General features: G+C 40.3%; 4 protein-coding genes across 4 annotated transcripts; all 4 read left to right on the forward strand.

The window, feature by feature from the left end:
• Positions 1 to 329: 329 nt before the first annotated feature.
• On the forward strand, positions 330 to 2,869 carry LOC307033035 (protocadherin beta-15-like; the record flags this gene model as incomplete). Its single annotated transcript, XM_079671304.1, has 1 exon — positions 330 to 2,869. The coding sequence occupies exon 1, from the start codon at positions 452 to 454 to the stop codon at positions 2,867 to 2,869; it is 2,418 nt and encodes an 805-aa protein (XP_079527430.1). The 5' UTR covers positions 330 to 451.
• A 2,327-nt stretch (positions 2,870 to 5,196) lies between these two features.
• Positions 5,197 to 7,761, forward strand: LOC307033036 (protocadherin beta-15-like; the record flags this gene model as incomplete). The annotated part of the gene is made up of 1 exon (XM_079671305.1): positions 5,197 to 7,761. Exon 1 carries the CDS (start codon positions 5,272 to 5,274, stop codon positions 7,759 to 7,761), a length of 2,490 nt encoding a protein of 829 aa, XP_079527431.1. The 5' UTR covers positions 5,197 to 5,271.
• A 1,921-nt stretch (positions 7,762 to 9,682) lies between these two features.
• LOC307033038 (protocadherin gamma-A11-like) lies at positions 9,683 to 12,221 on the forward strand (the record flags this gene model as incomplete). The annotated part of the gene is made up of 1 exon (XM_079671307.1): positions 9,683 to 12,221. The coding sequence occupies exon 1, from the start codon at positions 9,804 to 9,806 to the stop codon at positions 12,219 to 12,221; it is 2,418 nt and encodes an 805-aa protein (XP_079527433.1). The 5' UTR covers positions 9,683 to 9,803.
• Positions 12,222 to 14,538: 2,317 nt separating this feature from the next.
• Positions 14,539 to 17,138, forward strand: LOC307033039 (protocadherin gamma-A11-like; the record flags this gene model as incomplete). Its single annotated transcript, XM_079671308.1, has 2 exons — positions 14,539 to 17,016; positions 17,127 to 17,138. Exons 1-2 carry the CDS (start codon positions 14,632 to 14,634, stop codon positions 17,136 to 17,138), a joined length of 2,397 nt encoding a protein of 798 aa, XP_079527434.1. The 5' UTR covers positions 14,539 to 14,631.
• Between the last annotated feature and the right edge of the window lie 2,368 nt (positions 17,139 to 19,506).

The raw sequence follows: 19,506 nt of genomic DNA on the forward strand, positions 1-19,506 counted from the left end.
ATCCTGCAAATGGAATTTGGTATCTATTTATTTTGTCTTCACAATAATGTATGGAGGAAAACGAAATTTGAATCAGATGCTCTCTCTTTCTTTCTGCATTATATCCATTGAAAAGTCATTGTTTTCAACTGATAGTCACATGTCAGATGTGAATGAATTACCTTCACGTGATTTTAGACTATGGGAAAACTATTTAAGAACCTAACATTGTGAAGATATAAAGCGACTCATGGTGTCGCTGTCGGCTTACAGAACATGAACGCACCACCCCACCCACAACTACTGAATGGAAATCGGTTGTATTTTTCCAAGACGGTCGGTTAGAAACCTCGAACATATTTGTATGGTCCGCAGTACCCAGTGTTGGATAATTGACTATATTTGGACGTAATTTTAATAATCTGGATAATACGCTGGACATTAACACGACGACAACTGGTTTTGTGTCAGGATGGGAGACAAAGGATTTTCAGCGCTGCAGCCGATCTTCTGCTTTGCTTCCTTTATTGTAGCGCTGCACCTCGTTAACGGAGACCTGAGTTATTCTATTCCAGAAGAAATTAAACGCCAGTCTATTATTGGAAATGCAGCTAAAGATCTCGGTCTTGATCTGAGGACCTTATCTTCCCGAAAGGCCCGTGTTGATTTTGAGGGGACTCGTAAATCGTACTGTAATATTAATCTGAGTACTGGAGATTTGGTCACATCGGAGAGAATGGACAGAGAAAGCCTTTGTGGCAAGAAACCCTCGTGTGTTGTGAAAGTAGATCTGGTGTTAGAAAATCCTCTGGAGCTTCATCGTGTTAGTCTTCATATTCAAGATATAAATGACAACTCGCCGCAATTCAATGATAATTTGATTGAAATGGAGATAAGTGAGTTAGCTGAAAAGGGTAATCGCTTCTCTATCGAGAAAGCCCATGACGCAGATATAGGTCAAAATGCTGTTCAGAGATACAGTTTACAAAAAAATGATAACTTCATTCTCGCTGTTGACGGTAACAAGGTTGAACTTGTGCTAGAGCATAAACTTGATCGTGAAAAGCGAAATGAAATTAATTTGCTCCTCACAGCTTTAGATGGAGGCTCTCCTCAGCGATCAGGGACTGTTGTCATACACGTCACTGTGCTGGATGCTAATGATAACGCCCCAGTGTTTAGCCAGGCCGTTTATAAAGCCAGTCTGCCAGAAAACTCTCCTCCAGATACCATAGTGATTCATGTTAGTGCTACTGACGCAGATGAAGGGGTAAATGGAGATGTGACATATAATTTTGGCCACGGATCTAATGATGATATAAATGCATTTTCTATCGATCCTAAATCAGGAGAAGTTAAAGTTACTGGAGTGATTGACTTTGAGGAAAGGAGTTCCTTTGAAATCAGTATAAAAGCTAAAGATGGTTTAGGACTAACTTCTTACACCAAAGTTATAATTGATGTTACTGATATGAATGATAACGCTCCTGTAATATACCTGAAATCTTTGACTAACCCCATACCTGAGAACGTGTCACCTGGTGCAGAGGTGGGCATCATTAACGTGCAGGATAGAGACTCTGAGAATAACGGACAGGTCCGCTGCTCCATTCAGCAAAACGTCCCTTTTAAGTTGGTTCCTTCTATTAAAAACTATTATTCTCTGGTGACCACAGGACAACTGGACCGTGAACTAGTGTCAGATTACAACATTACAATCACTGCCACTGACGAGGGCTCTCCTCCTCTGTCCTCCTCTAAAACTGTTCAGTTATCTGTAGCAGACATCAACGACAACCCACCTGTGTTTGAGGAGCAGTCCTACAGCGCACATGTGACTGAAAACAACAAACCTGGCTCCACTTTATGTTCCGTTACAGCTCGAGACCCCGACTGGAGACAAAACGGTACCGTGATTTATTCTCTGTTACCCGGTGAGGTGAACGGTGCCCCGGTGTCCTCCTATCTGTCTGTTAATGGAGACACGGGGGTGATCCACGCTGTGAGGTCGTTTGATTATGAACAGTTCAGGAGTTTTAAAGTCCACTTGATGGCCAGAGACAACGGTTCTCCTCCGCTCAGCAGCAACGTGACCGTCAGTGTGTTCATATCGGATGTGAATGACAACTCTCCTCAGATACTGTACCCCTCCCCGGAGGGCAACTCCTTCATGACCGAGCTGGTCCCCAAAGCTGCACACGGAGGCTCTCTGGTGTCCAAAGTGATCACGGTGGACGCAGACTCCGGACAGAACGCCTGGCTGTCCTATCATATAGTCAAATCCACTGATCCGGGACTTTTCACTATTGGTCTCCACAGCGGAGAGATCAGGACACAGCGGGACATTTCTGAGTCTGACAGCATGAAACAGAACCTTATTGTGTCAGTGAAAGATAACGGACAGCCCTCTCTCTCTGCCACCTGCTCCATGTATTTACTTATCTCTGATAACTTGGCTGAGGTGCCAGAATTGAAGGACATTTCTTACGATGAGAAGAACTCCAAACTGACCTCTTATCTGATCATCGCGCTGGTGTCAGTGTCCACCTTTTTTCTCACCTTCATCATCATCATCCTGGGTGTGAGGTTTTGTCGCAGGAGAAAGCCCAGACTGTTGTTTGATGGAGCAGTCGCCATCCCCAGCGCTTATCTCCCTCCTAATTACGCAGATGTTGACGGAACAGGAACTTTACGCAGCGCTTACAATTATGACGCCTACCTGACAACAGGTTCCAGAACCAGTGACTTTAAGTTTGTGTCATCTTACAATGACAACACACTGCCTGCTGACCAGACTCTGAGGAAAAGCCCTTCAGACTTTGCTGAAGTGTTTGGAGATTGTGATTCTTCTCCTGAGGTAGGAGCCTTCCTATGTATTTGTCATAGTTGATGTTTTTTTGCTAACTTGTAGAGCAGAGAAGTGTTATGTTATTCACATTTGTGTGCTTCCTGTAAAATTGTTTTGTGGATTTTGAAATACATTTTTAGATAACAGAAGATTTCCAAAATTATTAATCATGTAAATTACATCAACCCATTATTTGCTGCCTTATTATATAGTTGTCTTTATTGTCAAATGTATTTGCGTTGATTTAGTTTTGGGGTGATGTTTACTGTCCTTGATTAATTAGAACAGCTGCAGTTCCTACGCCTGATTCATTATGGATATATGGATGAGGTTCTATAGTCTAAGAACGAGTTAACATTCACTTATTAGACCTCTCTTAATCACATCAAAGCAGTCTCAGAACACTTATTCTTTTGCTGATGACAAAGTTTAACAAACAGTGCTCTGGTCTATTGGTGACTTCCGTCCTTTCTGGTTTTGTGACATCTGTCCATGGTGCTGAAACACTCCTCAAGCATATTCACAACTGAAGATATACAATGTTTTTTAGAGAGGTGCCAGAGCGAAGAGGCTTCCTGGTTTTCCGGCTCCAGGGAGCAGTTGTAGATGTATTTTTCCTTAGAAACACTATCAAATGTGATGAGGCTAAATTAAAAATAGTAATTTAATGATCTGAATTGTTATGAATAATATTGTTGTTTCATAATATATTTAAATTATGTTACGATAGCTTTTCATAGAATCACCTGTATTTATTCAATTATCTATATTATTATCAACTTTTTCAATTTGGAAGCTATTTTTTGTTTTGTTTTCAACACTACTTTTATATTTTTAGCTAAATGCTTAACCGTTATTATAGTTAGGTTCTGTTATTTTCCTGACCTTGTTTCTTATTTTCTATAAAATACCTACAATTGTATATAGTTGTATAACACAGTGTCAGGGTAAGTTGTAGTGTGAGGCATTTAGGCCTTTTTGTAAGGGCTTAGGATGCTTTATTTAATGTCTTGATAATATATTAATCAGTCACAGAAGGATCGTTTCTGCTAAACGAATATGTACGTTGTTGATATGTTAGGTACATTTTTCAAAAGATAGTAATGTACTTTTACTTGAGTCACATTTAAAATGCTCTCAGATGCAATACAGTTTCTTAACATCGTGGTATTGTAAACTTGTTATTTAAGAAAAAAGATCGAAGTATCTTCCCCATCACTGTCCATGGTGCTGGACATTACATATCTTTAAACAAGCCCTCCCATGTGATCTTCCTTTTGACTCTCTCCATGGAACTGAAACAACTTATTTTCTCCTTTAGACATCATTTAAAATGCTCCAATGTTTCATTATAATTATGATAAGAATTATAATATTAAATATATATAATGATATTAATGATTACACTAATCATTATTATGCATACTAAGTAATGATTTAATTCGAATCCATATACCTCAATCATTAATACCTGCAACAAGAACATACTTTATTTACACACACGTGATATAAGTGATAGAAAAAGTGTTAATTTGTTAAAGATAGGGTAGGTAATTCACTTCAGAAACACTTTTTGTTATATTCCATGGAAAGCTCTTGCATCCCAATAGCAATGAATACATTAAATGCTTTGACAATAAATATATATACATATTTCATCTGTGGAAGCCGTGGCGCTGTAAAAACGCTCAAATAATTGGATGGTCGACCTGCCTGTCAGCCTTCCATCTCGTGAACAAACTTATGTCGTGCCCTCATTGGTCATGTGCGTGTTCGTGTGTGTTGGAGGAGGGGCTCTGTAAGGAAGTCTTAAGGAAGGGGCAGCTTTTTTTTGGTTGTGTTTCAAATTCTAGCTTACTCGAGCTGGTTTCTCCATTCTTACCTACCCTACCTTTAATTGAATGAGTGGTTTATGTTTAACAATAGTGTTCAACATTTACATTTGTCATGCTTCTATTTGTTTACTTGTTTTTATTTCTAGGTTCTTGTCTATAATTAAATACACAATGCAATCAAATAATAAAACTGTGATATTTAATAAGCATCTGTTTTTATTATTTTAACTTTGAGCATTGTACATTACGTTTATGTTTTACATATGGCACACATGTTTGTATTGAAGTTAGGGAAGATGATTTGGGTTTAGACCATAGACTGTATATATATAAAGGTTTAGACATGGGGAACAATACTCGCACATGCAAAGAGTAAAAAGCGCCTGATGGTGCCGCTGTAGGCCAGCACAAAAGGAGCAGAGACATTTCCACCCACTTTAACGGCATTACCATCGGATGAGATTTCTCAGAACAATTCCTTCATTTCCCGATTAGTTTGTATCGCGTTTGCATTTGTAAAATGTTGGTTGGTGACTCTGTTTTGGAATTTTAATTTGTTTTTCCATGCTGTAATTTGTACAAACTGGGACGTGTTTTTTTTTTCCGAGTATGGGAGACAAAGGATTCTCAGCGCTGCGGCCGATTTTCTGCTTTGCTTCCTTTATTGTAGCGCTGCACGTCGTTAACGGAGACCTGAGTTATTCTATTCCAGAAGAAATGAAACGGCAGTCTGTTGTTGGAAATATAGCCAAAGATCTCGGTCTTGATCTGAGGACCTTATCTTCCCGAAAGGCCCGTGTTGATTCTGAGGAGACTCGTAAGCGGTACTGTGATATTAATCTGGGTACAGGAGATTTGGTCACATCGGAGAGAATGGACAGAGAAAGCCTTTGTGGCAAGAAACCCTCGTGTGTTGTGAAAGTAGATCTGGTGTTAGAAAACCCCCTGGAGCTTCATCGTGTTAGTGTGCATATTCAGGATGTAAATGACAACTCGCCAACGTTCAAAAAACAATTGATTGAAATGGAGATAGGCGAGTCAGCCGACAAGGGTAACCGCTTTTCTATCGAGAAAGCCCATGACGCAGATGTAGGTCAAAATGCTGTTCAGAGATACAGTTTACAAAAAAACGACAACTTTATTCTCGCTGTTGACAGTAATAAGGTTGAACTTGTGCTTGAGAATACACTTGATAGAGAAAAGCAAAATGAAATTAATTTGCTCCTCACAGCTTTAGATGGAGGCTCTCCTCAGAGATCAGGTACTGTAGTCATACACGTCACTGTGCTGGATGCTAATGATAACGCCCCAGTGTTTAGCCAGGCCGTCTATAAAGCCAGTCTGCCTGAAAACTCTCCTCCAGATACCATAGTGCTTAAAGTTAGTGCTACTGACGCAGATGAAGGTTTCAATGGAGATGTTAAGTATGATTTTGGCCACGGATCTAGTGACGATGTAAATGCATTTTCTATTGATCCTAAAACTGGCGAAATTAAAGTTAGTGGTGAGATTGACTTTGAAGAAACTAGTTTGTTTGAAATAAGCGTGGAAGCTAAGGACAGTTTAGGTCTAACCTCGTACGCCACTGTTATAATAGATGTTACTGATATGAATGATAATGCTCCTGTAATATACCTAAAATCCCTGACTAACCCCATACCTGAGAACGTGTCACCTGGTTCAGAGGTGGGCATCATTAACGTGCAGGATAGAGACTCTGAGACTAACGGACAGGTCCGCTGCTCCATTCAGCAAAACGTCCCTTTTAAGTTGGTTCCTTCTATTAAAAACTATTATTCTCTCGTCACCACAGGACAACTGGACCGTGAACTAGTGTCTGATTACAACATTACAATCATTGCCACTGACGAGGGCTCTCCCCCTCTGTCCTCCTCTAAAACGGTTCAGTTATCTGTAGCAGACATCAACGACAACCCACCTGTGTTTGAGGAGCAGTCCTACAGCGCGTATGTGACTGAAAACAACAAACCTGGCTCCACTTTATGTTCCGTTACTGCTCGAGACGCCGACTGGAGACAAAACGGTACTGTGATTTATTCTCTGTTACCCGGTGAGGTGAACGGTGCCCCGGTGTCCTCCTATCTGTCTGTTAACGGAGACACGGGGGTGATACACGCTGTGAGGACGTTTGATTATGAACAGTTCAGGAGTTTTAAATTCCACGTGATGGCCAGTGACAACGGTCCTCCTCCGCTCAGCAGCAACGTGACCGTCAGTGTGTTCATATTGGATGTGAATGACAACTCTCCTCAGATACTGTACCCCGCCCCGGAGGGCAACTCCTTCATGACCGAGCTGGTCCCCAAAGCTGCACACGGAGGATCTCTGGTGTCCAAAGTGATCGCGGTGGACGCGGACTCCGGACAGAACGCCTGGCTGTCCTATCATATAGTCAAATCCACTGATCCGGGACTTTTCACTATTGGTCTCCACAGCGGAGAGATCAGGACACAGCGGGACATTTCTGAGTCTGACAGCATGAAACAGAACCTTATTGTGTCAGTGAAAGATAACGGACAGCCCTGTCTCTCTGCCACCTGCTCCATGTATTTACTTATCTCTGATAACTTGGCTGAGGTGCCCGAACTGAAGGATATTTCTTATGATGAGAAGAACTCCAAACTGACCTCTTACCTGATCATAGCGCTGGTGTCCGTGTCCACTTTTTTCCTCACCTTCATCATCATCATCCTGGGTGTGAGGTTTTGTCGCAGGAGAAAGCCCCGACTGTTGTTTGATGGAGCAGTCGCCATCCCCAGCGCTTATCTCCCTCCTAATTACGCAGATGTTGACGGAACAGGAACTTTACGCAGCGCTTACAATTATGACGCCTACCTGACAACAGGTTCCAGAACCAGTGACTTTAAGTTTGTGTCATCTTACAATGACAACACACTGCCTGCTGACCAGACTCTGAGGAAAAGCCCTTCAGACTTTGCTGAAGTGTTTGGGGATTGTGATTCTTCTCCTGAGGTAGGAACCTTCCTGTGTCTTTGTCATATTGATGGTTTGTTCCTGACTGTTGAGCAGAGAACTTTTACGTTTTGCAAATGTGCTTCCTTTGAAATTGCTTGTTGATTTTGAATGACATTTTTTGGATAACAGAAGATTTTCCAAAATGATTAATGGTGTAAATTATCCCAGGGCATTGTTGTCAATTCCCTGCACGTATTATTAGTTATCACTATGTTTACTGTCCTTGATTAATTAGAATAGCTGCAGTTCCTACGCCTGATTCATCATGGATATATGGATGAGGTTCTATAGTTTAAGAACGAGTTAACATTCACTTATTAGACCTCTCTTAATCACATCACTGCAGTCTGTGAACACTTTTTCTTTAGCTGATGACAAAGTTTAACAAACAGTGCTCTGGTCTATTGGTGACTTACGTCCTTACTGGTCTTGTTGCATCCTTCTATGGTGCTGAAACACTCCTCAAGCATATTCACAACTGATGATATAAAATGTTTTTTAGAGAGGTGCCAGAGCGAAGAGGCTTCCTGGTTTTCCGGCTCCAGGGAGCAATTGTAGATGTATTTTTCCTTAGATACACTATCAAATGTGATGAGGCTAAATTAACGATATATAATTATCTGAATTGTTATTTTTAATAGTGTTGTTTAATAACATATTTAAATTAGTAACAATCGCTTTCCATAAGAATCTCGCGTCTTTATTGAACAATCCAAATTATTATCAACCTTTTCAATTCGGAAGCTATTTTTTGTTTTTATTATTTTCAACTTTTATATTTTTTGCTAGATGGTTATCTGTGTATGGTATTATAGTTAGGTTTGTTGTTATTTTCTTTAAAACACAGGTCAATATTTTTATATTAGTTTTACAAGACAGTGTTAGGGTATGTTGCAGTGTCATAAATGTGGGCCTTTTTGTTAGTGCTTAGTAGGAGGCTTTATTTAATGTCATGATATTCTATCAGCTATTCATGGAAGGCTTGTTTCTGTTAAACGAGTAGTACGTTTTTGATAATTCAGGTCAATGTTGCTCTAAGTGTAGCCATTTACAGGTTCATAATTTAACTGTAATATGTATTTTCTAAGTCTAATTATTAAGATTTGTTGCAATATTTAATGTGCGCAATATTTAGAGTCTTTTATTTTCAAGTCCAAGCTCACGTCTCGTTATGCTGTTCTCGCGTGAGTTAGAGAGCGAGAGAGAGACAAGAAACTGAGACGGATACTTTTTTAGCTCCGTTAGTTTAAGTTCATTCTTATAAAGTTGTAAGAACTGAAGAATACTTCCCTCTGTTTTCAGAGTATGCAGTCAACGATGTATGTTGTTGTTTGTATTTATTTTTACGTTTATTACTTTGCTAAACTCATTTTACATGTTTGGCATGTTATTGTGTTTGTAACATGATACGTTTGTCATTGATACTGTTTGTTAATGTGTAGTTTTCAAGGTGGATTCGAAGAGGAATACAGCCGTTATGAGAAAGCCACTTGTGTCTGCCTGTGCTTCGAGGGAAATACAGTTGCTTAAGATAGTTATGTACATTTACTTAATTCAAAGATAAAATGCAGGATTCTAAGTTGAAAAGCAGTTTTTTAACATCGTGGTATTTGAAACTTGTTATTCAAGAAAAAGATCGAAGTATCCACTGTGCATGGTGCTGCACCTTACATCTCTGATAATCCTGCAAATAGAATGTTGTATCTATTTATTTTGTCTTCACAATAATATATGGAGGAAAACGAAGTGGCTATATTGAATCCGATGCTCTCTCTTTCTTTCTGCATTATATCCAATGAAAAGTAGTGGTTTTCAACTGATAGTCACATGTCATATGTGAATGAATTAGCCTACCTTCACGTGATTTTAGACTATGGGAAAACTATTTCACAACCTAACATTGTGAAGATATAAAGCCACTCAAGGTGTCGCTGTCGGCTTACAGAACATGGACGCACACCACCCCACCCACAACTACTGAATGCAAATTTGTATTTTTCCAAGACGGTCGGTTAGACCTTGAACATATTTGTATGGTCCGAAGTACCCAGTGTTGGATAATTGACTATATTTGGACGTACTTTTTATTATAATCTCGACAGTAAGTTGGACATTAACAATACGAAGACTGGTTTTGTGTCAGAATGGGAAACAAAGGATATTCTGCGCTGCGGTCGATCTTCTGCTTTGCTTCCTTTATTGTAGCGCTGCACCTCGTTAACGGAGACCTGAGTTATTCTATTCCAGAAGAGATGAAACGGGAGTCTATTATTGGGAATGTAGCCAAAGATCTCGGTCTTGATCTGAGGACCTTATCTTCACGAAAGGCCCGTGTTGATTCTGAGGGGACTCGTAAATCGTACTGTGATATTAATCTGAGTACTGGAGATTTGGTCACATCGGAGAGAATGGACCGAGAAAGCCTTTGTGGCAATAAACCCTCGTGTGTTGTGAAAGCAGATCTGGTGTTAGAAAATCCTCTGGAGCTTCATCGTGTTAGTCTTCATATTCAAGATGTAAATGACAACCCGCCAACATTTCAGGATAATTTGATTGAAAAGGAAATTAGTGAGTTAGCCGATAAAGGCTACCGTTTTTCTATCGAGGAGGCCCATGACGCAGATGTAGGTCAAAATGCTGTTCAGAGATACCGTTTACAGAAAAATGACAACTTTATTCTCGCTGTTGACAGTAATAAGGTTGAACTTGTTCTGGAAAATAAACTTGATCGTGAAAAGCAAAATGATTTGAATTTGCTCCTCACAGCTTTAGATGGAGGCTCTCCTCAGAGATCAGGTACTGTAGTCATACACGTCACTGTGCTGGATGCTAATGATAACGCCCCAGTGTTTAGCCAGGCCGTCTATAAAGCCAGTCTGCCTGAAAACTCTCCTCCAGATACCATAGTGATTAATGTTAGTGCTACTGACGCAGATGAAGGAGTGAATGGAGCTGTGACTTATGATTTTGGCCATGGATCTGATAACTATGTTAATGTATTTTCCATTGATCATAAAACTGGCGATATTAAAGTAAAAGGAGTGATTGATTTTGAAGAAATTAGCTCGTTTGAAATGAAAATTAAAGCTAAAGATGGGTTAGGACTCATATCTTACGCAAACGTTATGATAGATGTTACTGATATGAATGATAATGCGCCTGTAATATACCTAAAATCCCTGACTAACCCCATACCTGAAAACGTATCCCCTGGTGCAGAGGTTGGCATCATTAACGTGCAGGATAGAGACTCTGAGAATAACAGACAGGTTCGCTGCTCCATTCAGCAAAACGTCCCTTTTAAGTTGGTTCCTTCTATTAAAAACTATTATTCTCTGGTGACCACAGGACAACTGGACCGTGAACTAGTGTCTGATTACAACATTACAATCACTGCCACTGACGAGGGCTCTCCCCCTCTGTCCTCCTCTAAAACTGTTCAGTTATCTGTAGCAGACATCAACGACAACCCACCTGTGTTTGAGGAGCAGTCCTACAGCACATATGTGACTGAAAACAACAAACCTGGCTCCACTTTATGTTCCGTTACTGCTCGAGACCCCGACTGGAGACAAAACGGTACCGTGATTTATTCTCTGTTACCCGGTGAGGTGAACGGTGCCCCGGTGTCCTCCTATTTGTCTGTTAACGGAGACACGGGGGTGATCCACGCTGTGAGGTCGTTTGATTATGAACAGTTCAGGAGTTTTAAAGTCCACGTGATGGCCAGAGACAACGGTTCTCCTCCGCTCAGCAGCAACGTGACTGTCAGTGTGTTCATATCGGATGTGAATGACAACTCTCCTCAGATACTGTACCCCGCCCCGGAGGGCAACTCCTTCATGACCGAGCTGGTCCCCAAAGCTGCACACGGAGGCTCTCTAGTGTCCAAAGTGATCGCGGTGGACGCGGACTCCGGACAGAGCGCCTGGCTGTCCTATCATATAGTCAAATCCACTGATCCGGGACTTTTCACTATTGGTCTCCACAGCGGAGAGATCAGGACACAGCGGGACATTTCTGAGTCTGACAGCATGAAACAGAACCTTATTGTGTCAGTGAAAGATAACGGACAGCCCTCTCTCTCTGCCACCTGCTCCATGTATTTACTTATCTCTGATAACTTGGCTGAGGTGCCAGAACTGAAGGATATTTCTTATGATGACAAGAACTCCAAACTGACCTCTTATCTGATCATCGCGCTGGTGTCAGTGTCCACCTTTTTTCTCACCTTCATCATCATCATCCTGGGTGTGAGGTTTTGTCGCAGGAGAAAGCCCAGACTGTTGTTTGATGGAGCAGTCGCCATCCCCAGCGCTTATCTCCCTCCTAATTACGCAGATGTTGACGGCACAGGAACTTTACGCAGCGCTTACAATTATGACGCCTACCTGACAACAGGTTCCAGAACCAGTGACTTTAAGTTTGTGTCATCTTACAATGACAACACACTGCCTGCTGACCAGACTCTGAGGAAAAGCCCTTCAGACTTTGCTGAAGTGTTTGGGGATTGTGATTCTTCTCCTGAGGTAGGAGCCTTCCTATGTATTTGTCATAGTTGATGTTTTTGTTGCTAACTTGTAGAGCAGAGAAGTGTTATGTTATTCACAATTTTGTGCTTCCTGTAAAATTGTTTTGTGGATTTTGAAATACATTTTAAGATAACAGAAGATTTCCAAAATTATTAATCATGTAAATGACATCAACCCATTATTTGCTGGCTTATTATGTAGTTGTTTATATTGTCAAATGCATTTGCGTTGATTTAGTTTGGGGGTGATGTTTACTGTCCTTTATTAATTAGAACTGCTGCAGTTCCTACACCTGATTCATCATGGATATATGGATGAGGTTCTATAGTCTAAGAACGAGTTAACATTCACTTATTAGACCTCTCTTAATCACATCAAAGCAGTCTGAGAACACTTATTCTTTGCTGATGACAAAGTTTAACAAACAGTGCTCTGGTCTATTGGTGACTTCCGCCCTTACTGGTTTTGTGACATCTGTCCATGGTGCTGAAGCACTCCTCAAGCATATTCACAACTGAAGATATAAGAAGATGTTTTTTAGAGAGGTGCCAGAGCGAAGAGGCTTCCTGGTTTTCCGGCTCCAGGGAGCAGTTGTAGATGTATTTTTCCTTAGAAACACTATCAAATGTGATTAGGCTAAATTAAAGATAGTAACTTCATGATCTGAATTGTTATTAATAATATTGTTGTTTAATAATATGTTTAAATTATGTAACGATAGCTTTCCCTAGAATCACCTGTATTTATTCAAAAATCTATATTATTATCAACTTTTTCAATTTGGAAGCTGTTTTTTGTTTTGTTTTCAACACTATTTTTATATTTTTAGCTAAATGCTTAACCGTTATTATAGTTAGGTTCCTTGTTATTTTCCTGACCTTGTTCCTTATTTTCTATAAAATACCTACAATTGTATATTAGTTGTATCACACAGTGTCAGGGTAAGTTGCAGAGTGAGGCATTTAGGCCTTTTTGTAAGGGCTTAGGATGCTTTATTTAATGTCTTGATAAAATATTAATCAGTTACAGAAGGATTGTTTCTGCGATACGAATATGTACGTTGTTGATACTTTAGGTACATTTTGCAAAAGATAGTTATGTACTTTTACTTGAGTCACATTTAAAATGCTCTCAGATGCAATGCAGTTTCTTAACATCGTGGTATTTTAAACTTGTTATTTAAGAAAAAAGATCGAAGTATCTTCCCCATCACTGTCCATGGTGCTGGACATTACATCTCTGTAAACAAGCCCTCCCATGTGATCTTCCTTTTGACTCTCTCCATGGAACTGAAACTATTTATTTTCTCCTTTAGATATCATTTAAAATGTTCCAATGTTTCATTATAATTATGATAAGAATTATAATATTAAATATATTTAATGATTACAGTAATCATTATTATGCATACAAAGTAATGATTTAATTCGAATCCATATACCTCAATCATTAATACCTGCAACAAGAACATACTTTATTTGTTACCACATACACGTGATATAAGTGATAGAAAAAGTGTTAATTTGTTAAAGATAGGGTAGGTAGTTCACTACAGAAACACTTTTTGTTATATTCCATGTAAAGCTCTTGCATCCCGATAGCAATGAATAAATTAAATGCTTTGACAATAAATATATACACATATTTCATCTGTGGAAGCCGTGGCGCTGTAAAAACGCTCAGATAATTGGATGGCCTACCTGCCTGTCAGCCTTCCATCTCGTGCACAAACTTATCTCGTGCCCTCATTGGTCATGTGCGTGTTCGTGTGTGTTGGAGGAGGGGCTCTGTAAGGAAGTCTGAAGGAAGGGGCAGATTTTTTTTGGTTGTGTTTCAAATTCTAGTTTACTCGAGCTGGTTTCTCCATTCTTACCTACCCTACCTTTAATTGAATGAGTGGTTTATGTTTAACAATAGTGTTCAACATTTACATTTGTCATGCTTCTATTTGTTTACTTGTTTTTATTTCTAGGTTCTTGTCTATAATTAAATACACAATGCAATCAAATAATAAAACTGTGATATTTAATAAGCATCTGTTTTTATTATTTTAACTTTGAGCATTATACATTACGTTGTGAGTTTTATGTTTTACATATGGCACACAGTTCGTATTGAAGTTAGGGAAGATGATTTGGGTTTAGACCATAGACTGTATATATATAAAGGTTTAGAAGTGGGGAACAATACTCGCACATGCAAAGAGTAAAAAGCGCCTGATGGTGCCGCTGTAGGCCAACACAAAAAGAGCAGAGACATCTCCACCCACTTCAAATGCATTACCATCGGATGAGATTTCTCAGAACAATTCCTTCATTCCCCGATTAGTTTGCATCGCGTTTGCATTTGTAAAATGTTGGTTGGTGACTCTGTTTTGGAATTTTAATTTGTTTTTCCATGCTGTAATTTGTACAAACTGGGACGTGTTTTTTTTCCGAGGATGGGAGACAAAGGATTCTCAGCGCTGCGCCCGATTTTCTGCTTTGCTTCCTTTATTGTAGCGCTGGACTTCGTTAACGGAGACCTGAGTTATTCTATTCCAGAAGAAATTAAACGCCAGTCTATTGTTGGAAATATAGCCAAAGATCTCGGTCTTGATCTGAGGACTTTATCTTCCCGAAAGGCCCGTGTTGATTCTGAGGGGACTCGTAAACGGTACTGTGATATTAATCTGAGTACAGGATATTTGGTCACATCGGAGAGAATGGACCGAGAAAGCCTTTGTGGCAAGAAACCCTCGTGTGTTGTGAAAGTAGATATGGTGTTAGAAAATCCTCTGGAGCTTCATCGTGTTAGTATCCATATTCAAGATGTAAACGACAACTCGCCAACATTCAAAGATAATTTGATTGAATTGGAAATAAGGGAGTCAGCTGAAAAGAGTAACCGCTTTTCTATCGAGGAGGCCCATGACGCAGATATAGGTCAAAATGCTGTTCAGAGTTACAGTTTACAAAAAAACGACAACTTCATTCTCGCTGTTGGCAGTAACAAAGTTGAACTCGTTTTGGAAAATAAACTTGATCGAGAAAAGCAAAATGAAATTAATTTGCTCCTCACAGCTTTAGATGGAGGCTCTTCTCAGAGATCAGGTACTGTAGTCATACACGTCACTGTGCTGGATGCTAATGATAACACCCCAGTGTTTAGCCAGGCCGTCTATAAAGCCAGTCTGCCTGAAAACTCTCCTCCAGATACCATACTAATTAATGTTAGTGCTACTGACGCAGATGAAGGAGCGAATGGAGATGTGACATATGACTTTGGCCACGGATCTGAGGACTATGTAAATATATTTTCCATTGATCATAAAACTGGCAAAATTAAAGTAACAGGAGTGATTGATTTTGAAGAAATTAGCTCGTTTGAAATGAAGATTAAAGCTAAAGATGGGTTAGGACTAATATCTTATGCCAAAGTTATAATTGATGTTACTGATATGAATGATAATGCTCCAGTGATATACCTGAAATCTCTGACTAACCCCATACCTGAGAACTTGTCACCTGGTGCAGAGGTGGGCATCATTAACGTGCAGGATAGAGACTCTGAGACTAACGGACAGGTCCGCTGCGCCATTCAGCAAAACGTCCCTTTTAAGTTGGTTCCTTCTATTAAAAACTATTATTCTCTGGTGACCACAGGACAACTGGACCGTGAACTAGTGTCTGATTACAACATTACAATCACTGCCACTGACGAGGGCTCTCCTCCTCTGTCCTCCTCTAAAACGGTTCAGTTATCTGTAGCAGACATCAACGACAACTCACCTGTGTTTGAGGAGCAGTCCTACAGCGCATATGTGACTGAAAACAACAAACCTGGCTCCACTTTATGTTCCGTTACTGCTCGAGACCCCGACTGGAGACAAAACGGTACCGTGATATATTCTCTGTTACCCGGTGAGGTGAACGGTGCCCCAGTGTCCTCCTATTTGTCTGTGAACGGAGACACGGGGGTGATCCACGCTGTGAGGTCGTTTGATTATGAGCAGTTCAGGAGTTTTAAAGTGCACGTGATGGCCAGAGACAACGGTTCTCCTCCGCTCAGCAGCAACGTGACCATCAGTGTGTTCATATCGGATGTGAATGACAACTCTCCTCAGATACTGTACCCCGCCCCGGAGGGCAACTCCTTCATGACCGAGCTGGTCCCCAAAGCTGCACACGGAGGCTCTCTGGTGTCCAAAGTGATCGCGGTGGACGCGGACTCCGGACAGAACGCCTGGCTGTCCTATCATATAGTAAAATCCACTGATCCGGGACTTTTCACTATTGGTCTCCACAGCGGAGAGATCAGGACACAGCGGGACATTTCTGAGTCTGACAGCATGAAACAGAACCTTATTGTGTCAGTGAAAGATAACGGACAGCCCTCTCTCTCTGCCACCTGCTCCATGTATTTACTTATCTCTGATAACTTGGCTGAGGTGCCAGAACTGAAGGACATTTCTTACGATGAGAAGAATTCCAAACTGACCTCTTATCTGATCATCGCGCTGGTGTCCGTGTCCACATTTTTTCTCACCTTCATTATCATCATCCTGGGTGTGAGGTTTTGTCGCAGGAGAAAGCCCAGACTATTGTTTGATGGAGCAGTCACCATCCCCAGCGCTTATCTCCCTCCTAATTACGCAGATGTTGACGGAACAGGAACTTTACGCAGCGCTTACAATTATGACGCCTACCTGACAACAGGTTCTAGAACCAGTGACTTTAAGTTTGTGTCATCTTACAATGACAACACACTGCCTGCTGACCAGACTCTGAGGAAAAGCCCTTCAGACTTTGCTGAAGTGTTTGGAGATTGTGATTCTTCTCCTGAGGTAGGACCCTTTCGAGTGTACCTTCATGTATTGTTGTGTACTTGTTGATCAGCTAAGTGTTTTGTTCTGCAAATGTGTGTGCTTCCTGTTAAATTGTTTTGTGGATTTAGAATTTTGGTTAGCAGAATATTTCAAAAATGATTAATCCTGTAAATTACATCAACCCATTATTTGCTGCCTTTTTATTAACACTTCTTTCATGTCGAATTCATGTTGTGTGGATTTAGTTCGGGGTGATCTGTCACATTATATACATAGGCTATAATGTAGTAAACTTGTTGTTTGTCACACAGCATTTTTGTCAATCCTCCAGTTTGTATTACTTATTACTTTATGTTAACCATCCTTAATTATTTAGAACAGCTTCAGTTCCTACACCCGATTTGGCATGGATGAGGTTCTATCAGAGAGTTAGCATTTTCTTCTTATAAACTCTGTTACTTGCATCAAAGCAGTCTAACAACAATTCATCTTTTGCCATGAGACACATTTTACCTTACAGTTCTCTGGTCTAATGGTGACATTGGTCCTTACTGGTTTTGAGGTATCTGTCCATGGTGTTGAAACACTCCTCGTGCATATTCACAACTCAAGATATAAGAAGATGACCCGTTAATTATCCCCGAGGGGAATTGAAACGTTTCCCTCTGGCTGTTGAATTCGCCTAGTAAAGTACAAATAAACATGCATGAAGGCACAGTACCAATACACATATGCATAAGAATCCAGATATGCACAAACACATGCATTGTTTTGGATCTCCATTAGAATCACGTATATGTTTTACTATATCTAAATTATCGTCAACCTTTTTAGAAGCAATTTGAAATGTTAGTTTAATTTTCAACAGTACTTTTATATTTTTCGTTAAATGTTTATTTGTGTAAGTTATTATAGATTGGATTGTTATTTACCTGAACTTGTTTGGTATTTTTTATTTTAAACACCTTCAGTTTCATGTTAGTTTTATAAGACAGTGTTAGGTTGAGTTGCAGTGTCATGCATGTAGGCCTTTTTGTTCGGTGTTAGGATGCGTTTATTTAATGTCATGATATTGTATCAGTCAGTCGAAGGATTGTTTCTGCTAAACGAGCACGTTCGTTGTTGATATGTTAGGTACATTTTCCTGAAGATAGTTATGCACTTTTACAGATGTCAAAATTAAAATGCAGGACTCTCCGATGTGGGGGGTGGGGGGGGGGGGGGGGGGTGGCGGTGGCGGTGCTGCGATAATAAAGGGGGTTAGGATACTTAACGCTAACCTGGATTCCCCTATACGAGCCCTTAGGACAAGTCACACAGATAAGAGTAAAAGGATGGACAGGGACGCGGCCTCAAGTTCAAATGTCTACAACATTTTATGATATAAATAATCAGGTAAAAGTTCAGTATTATAAAATGCAGATTAAAAATTGTTCAGCTTCCACAGTCGACACACCTTAGTCCCACGATTTGAAGGCTGGCTCTGACAAGGAGAGAATAACTATAAAGATTATATTATCACACATATAGTGATAGTTAAATAGTTAAAAAGTGATTCTTCTGGCCAACTGCTGAGGGTTTCCCCAAAATCACAATATCACCACGTGTAGCTGCATTCAATTAACACTCACTGCAAATCACCCATATACCTATCTGCATGCAAAAAGTGCCCATCAAACCACATGCTCCACTCCACAGTATGGCCAGGATCGTCACTGAAGAAGGATAAACACAGAGACAGTATTAGACCTGGTTGGACAGGGTGGGTCGTTACAAGGAGGGTGCTGTAGCTGTAAAGACATAATCACTAGTTTATACACAATACAACAAACTAGTCTATTAGCAAAACATAGGAGGCAGGCAAATCAATACTTAGGCAACAAATAGCCTGTAGGCATGGTAAAATACAGCTAAAACCTAAGATCAAGAAAAGGAAAGGCAAAACAGTAGCAAACTAATCCTCTGATGCAAACGCATCCACTCAAATATAACCTCACTGGACACCTCCGCAACGGTGATTCTCTACACAGTCTCTGTTGGGGCTGTCAAGAAGCCTCGTATAGGGGGAATACACGCCTATCAGCCAGACAACGATGACCGGAACAAGAACACACTTGTAATAGTCACATCTGATTTGGGTGAGGTGTCAGTGGGCATTTAAAGTGTAGCGGGAGATGATGAACTACGTAGAGCTGCGGCATTTTCCTTAAATGGGAGGGCCAGCTGACTAAAGAAGGGGGGGGGGAGGGGGGGGGGGGGGATGATCTGACAGCTGCTCCAGAAAACGGTAGCGCCGGCTACAGATGCAATGCAGTTTTTTTACATCTTGGTATTTGAAACATGTTATATAAGAAAACACATCAAAGAACAAACCCCATCGCTCTCCATGGCGATGGACATTTCATCCCTGATAATAGGCCTACTGCAAATTAATTTTGTTGAGCTAGACATGTATATTCTCTTGACAGCAATTGATAGAGGAAAACCAAATTGCCGTAAATCAGAGCA

This window comes from Notothenia rossii (assembly GCF_949606895.1).
Source record: "Notothenia rossii genome assembly, chromosome: 3".
Taxonomy (NCBI): domain Eukaryota; kingdom Metazoa; phylum Chordata; class Actinopteri; order Perciformes; family Nototheniidae; genus Notothenia; species Notothenia rossii.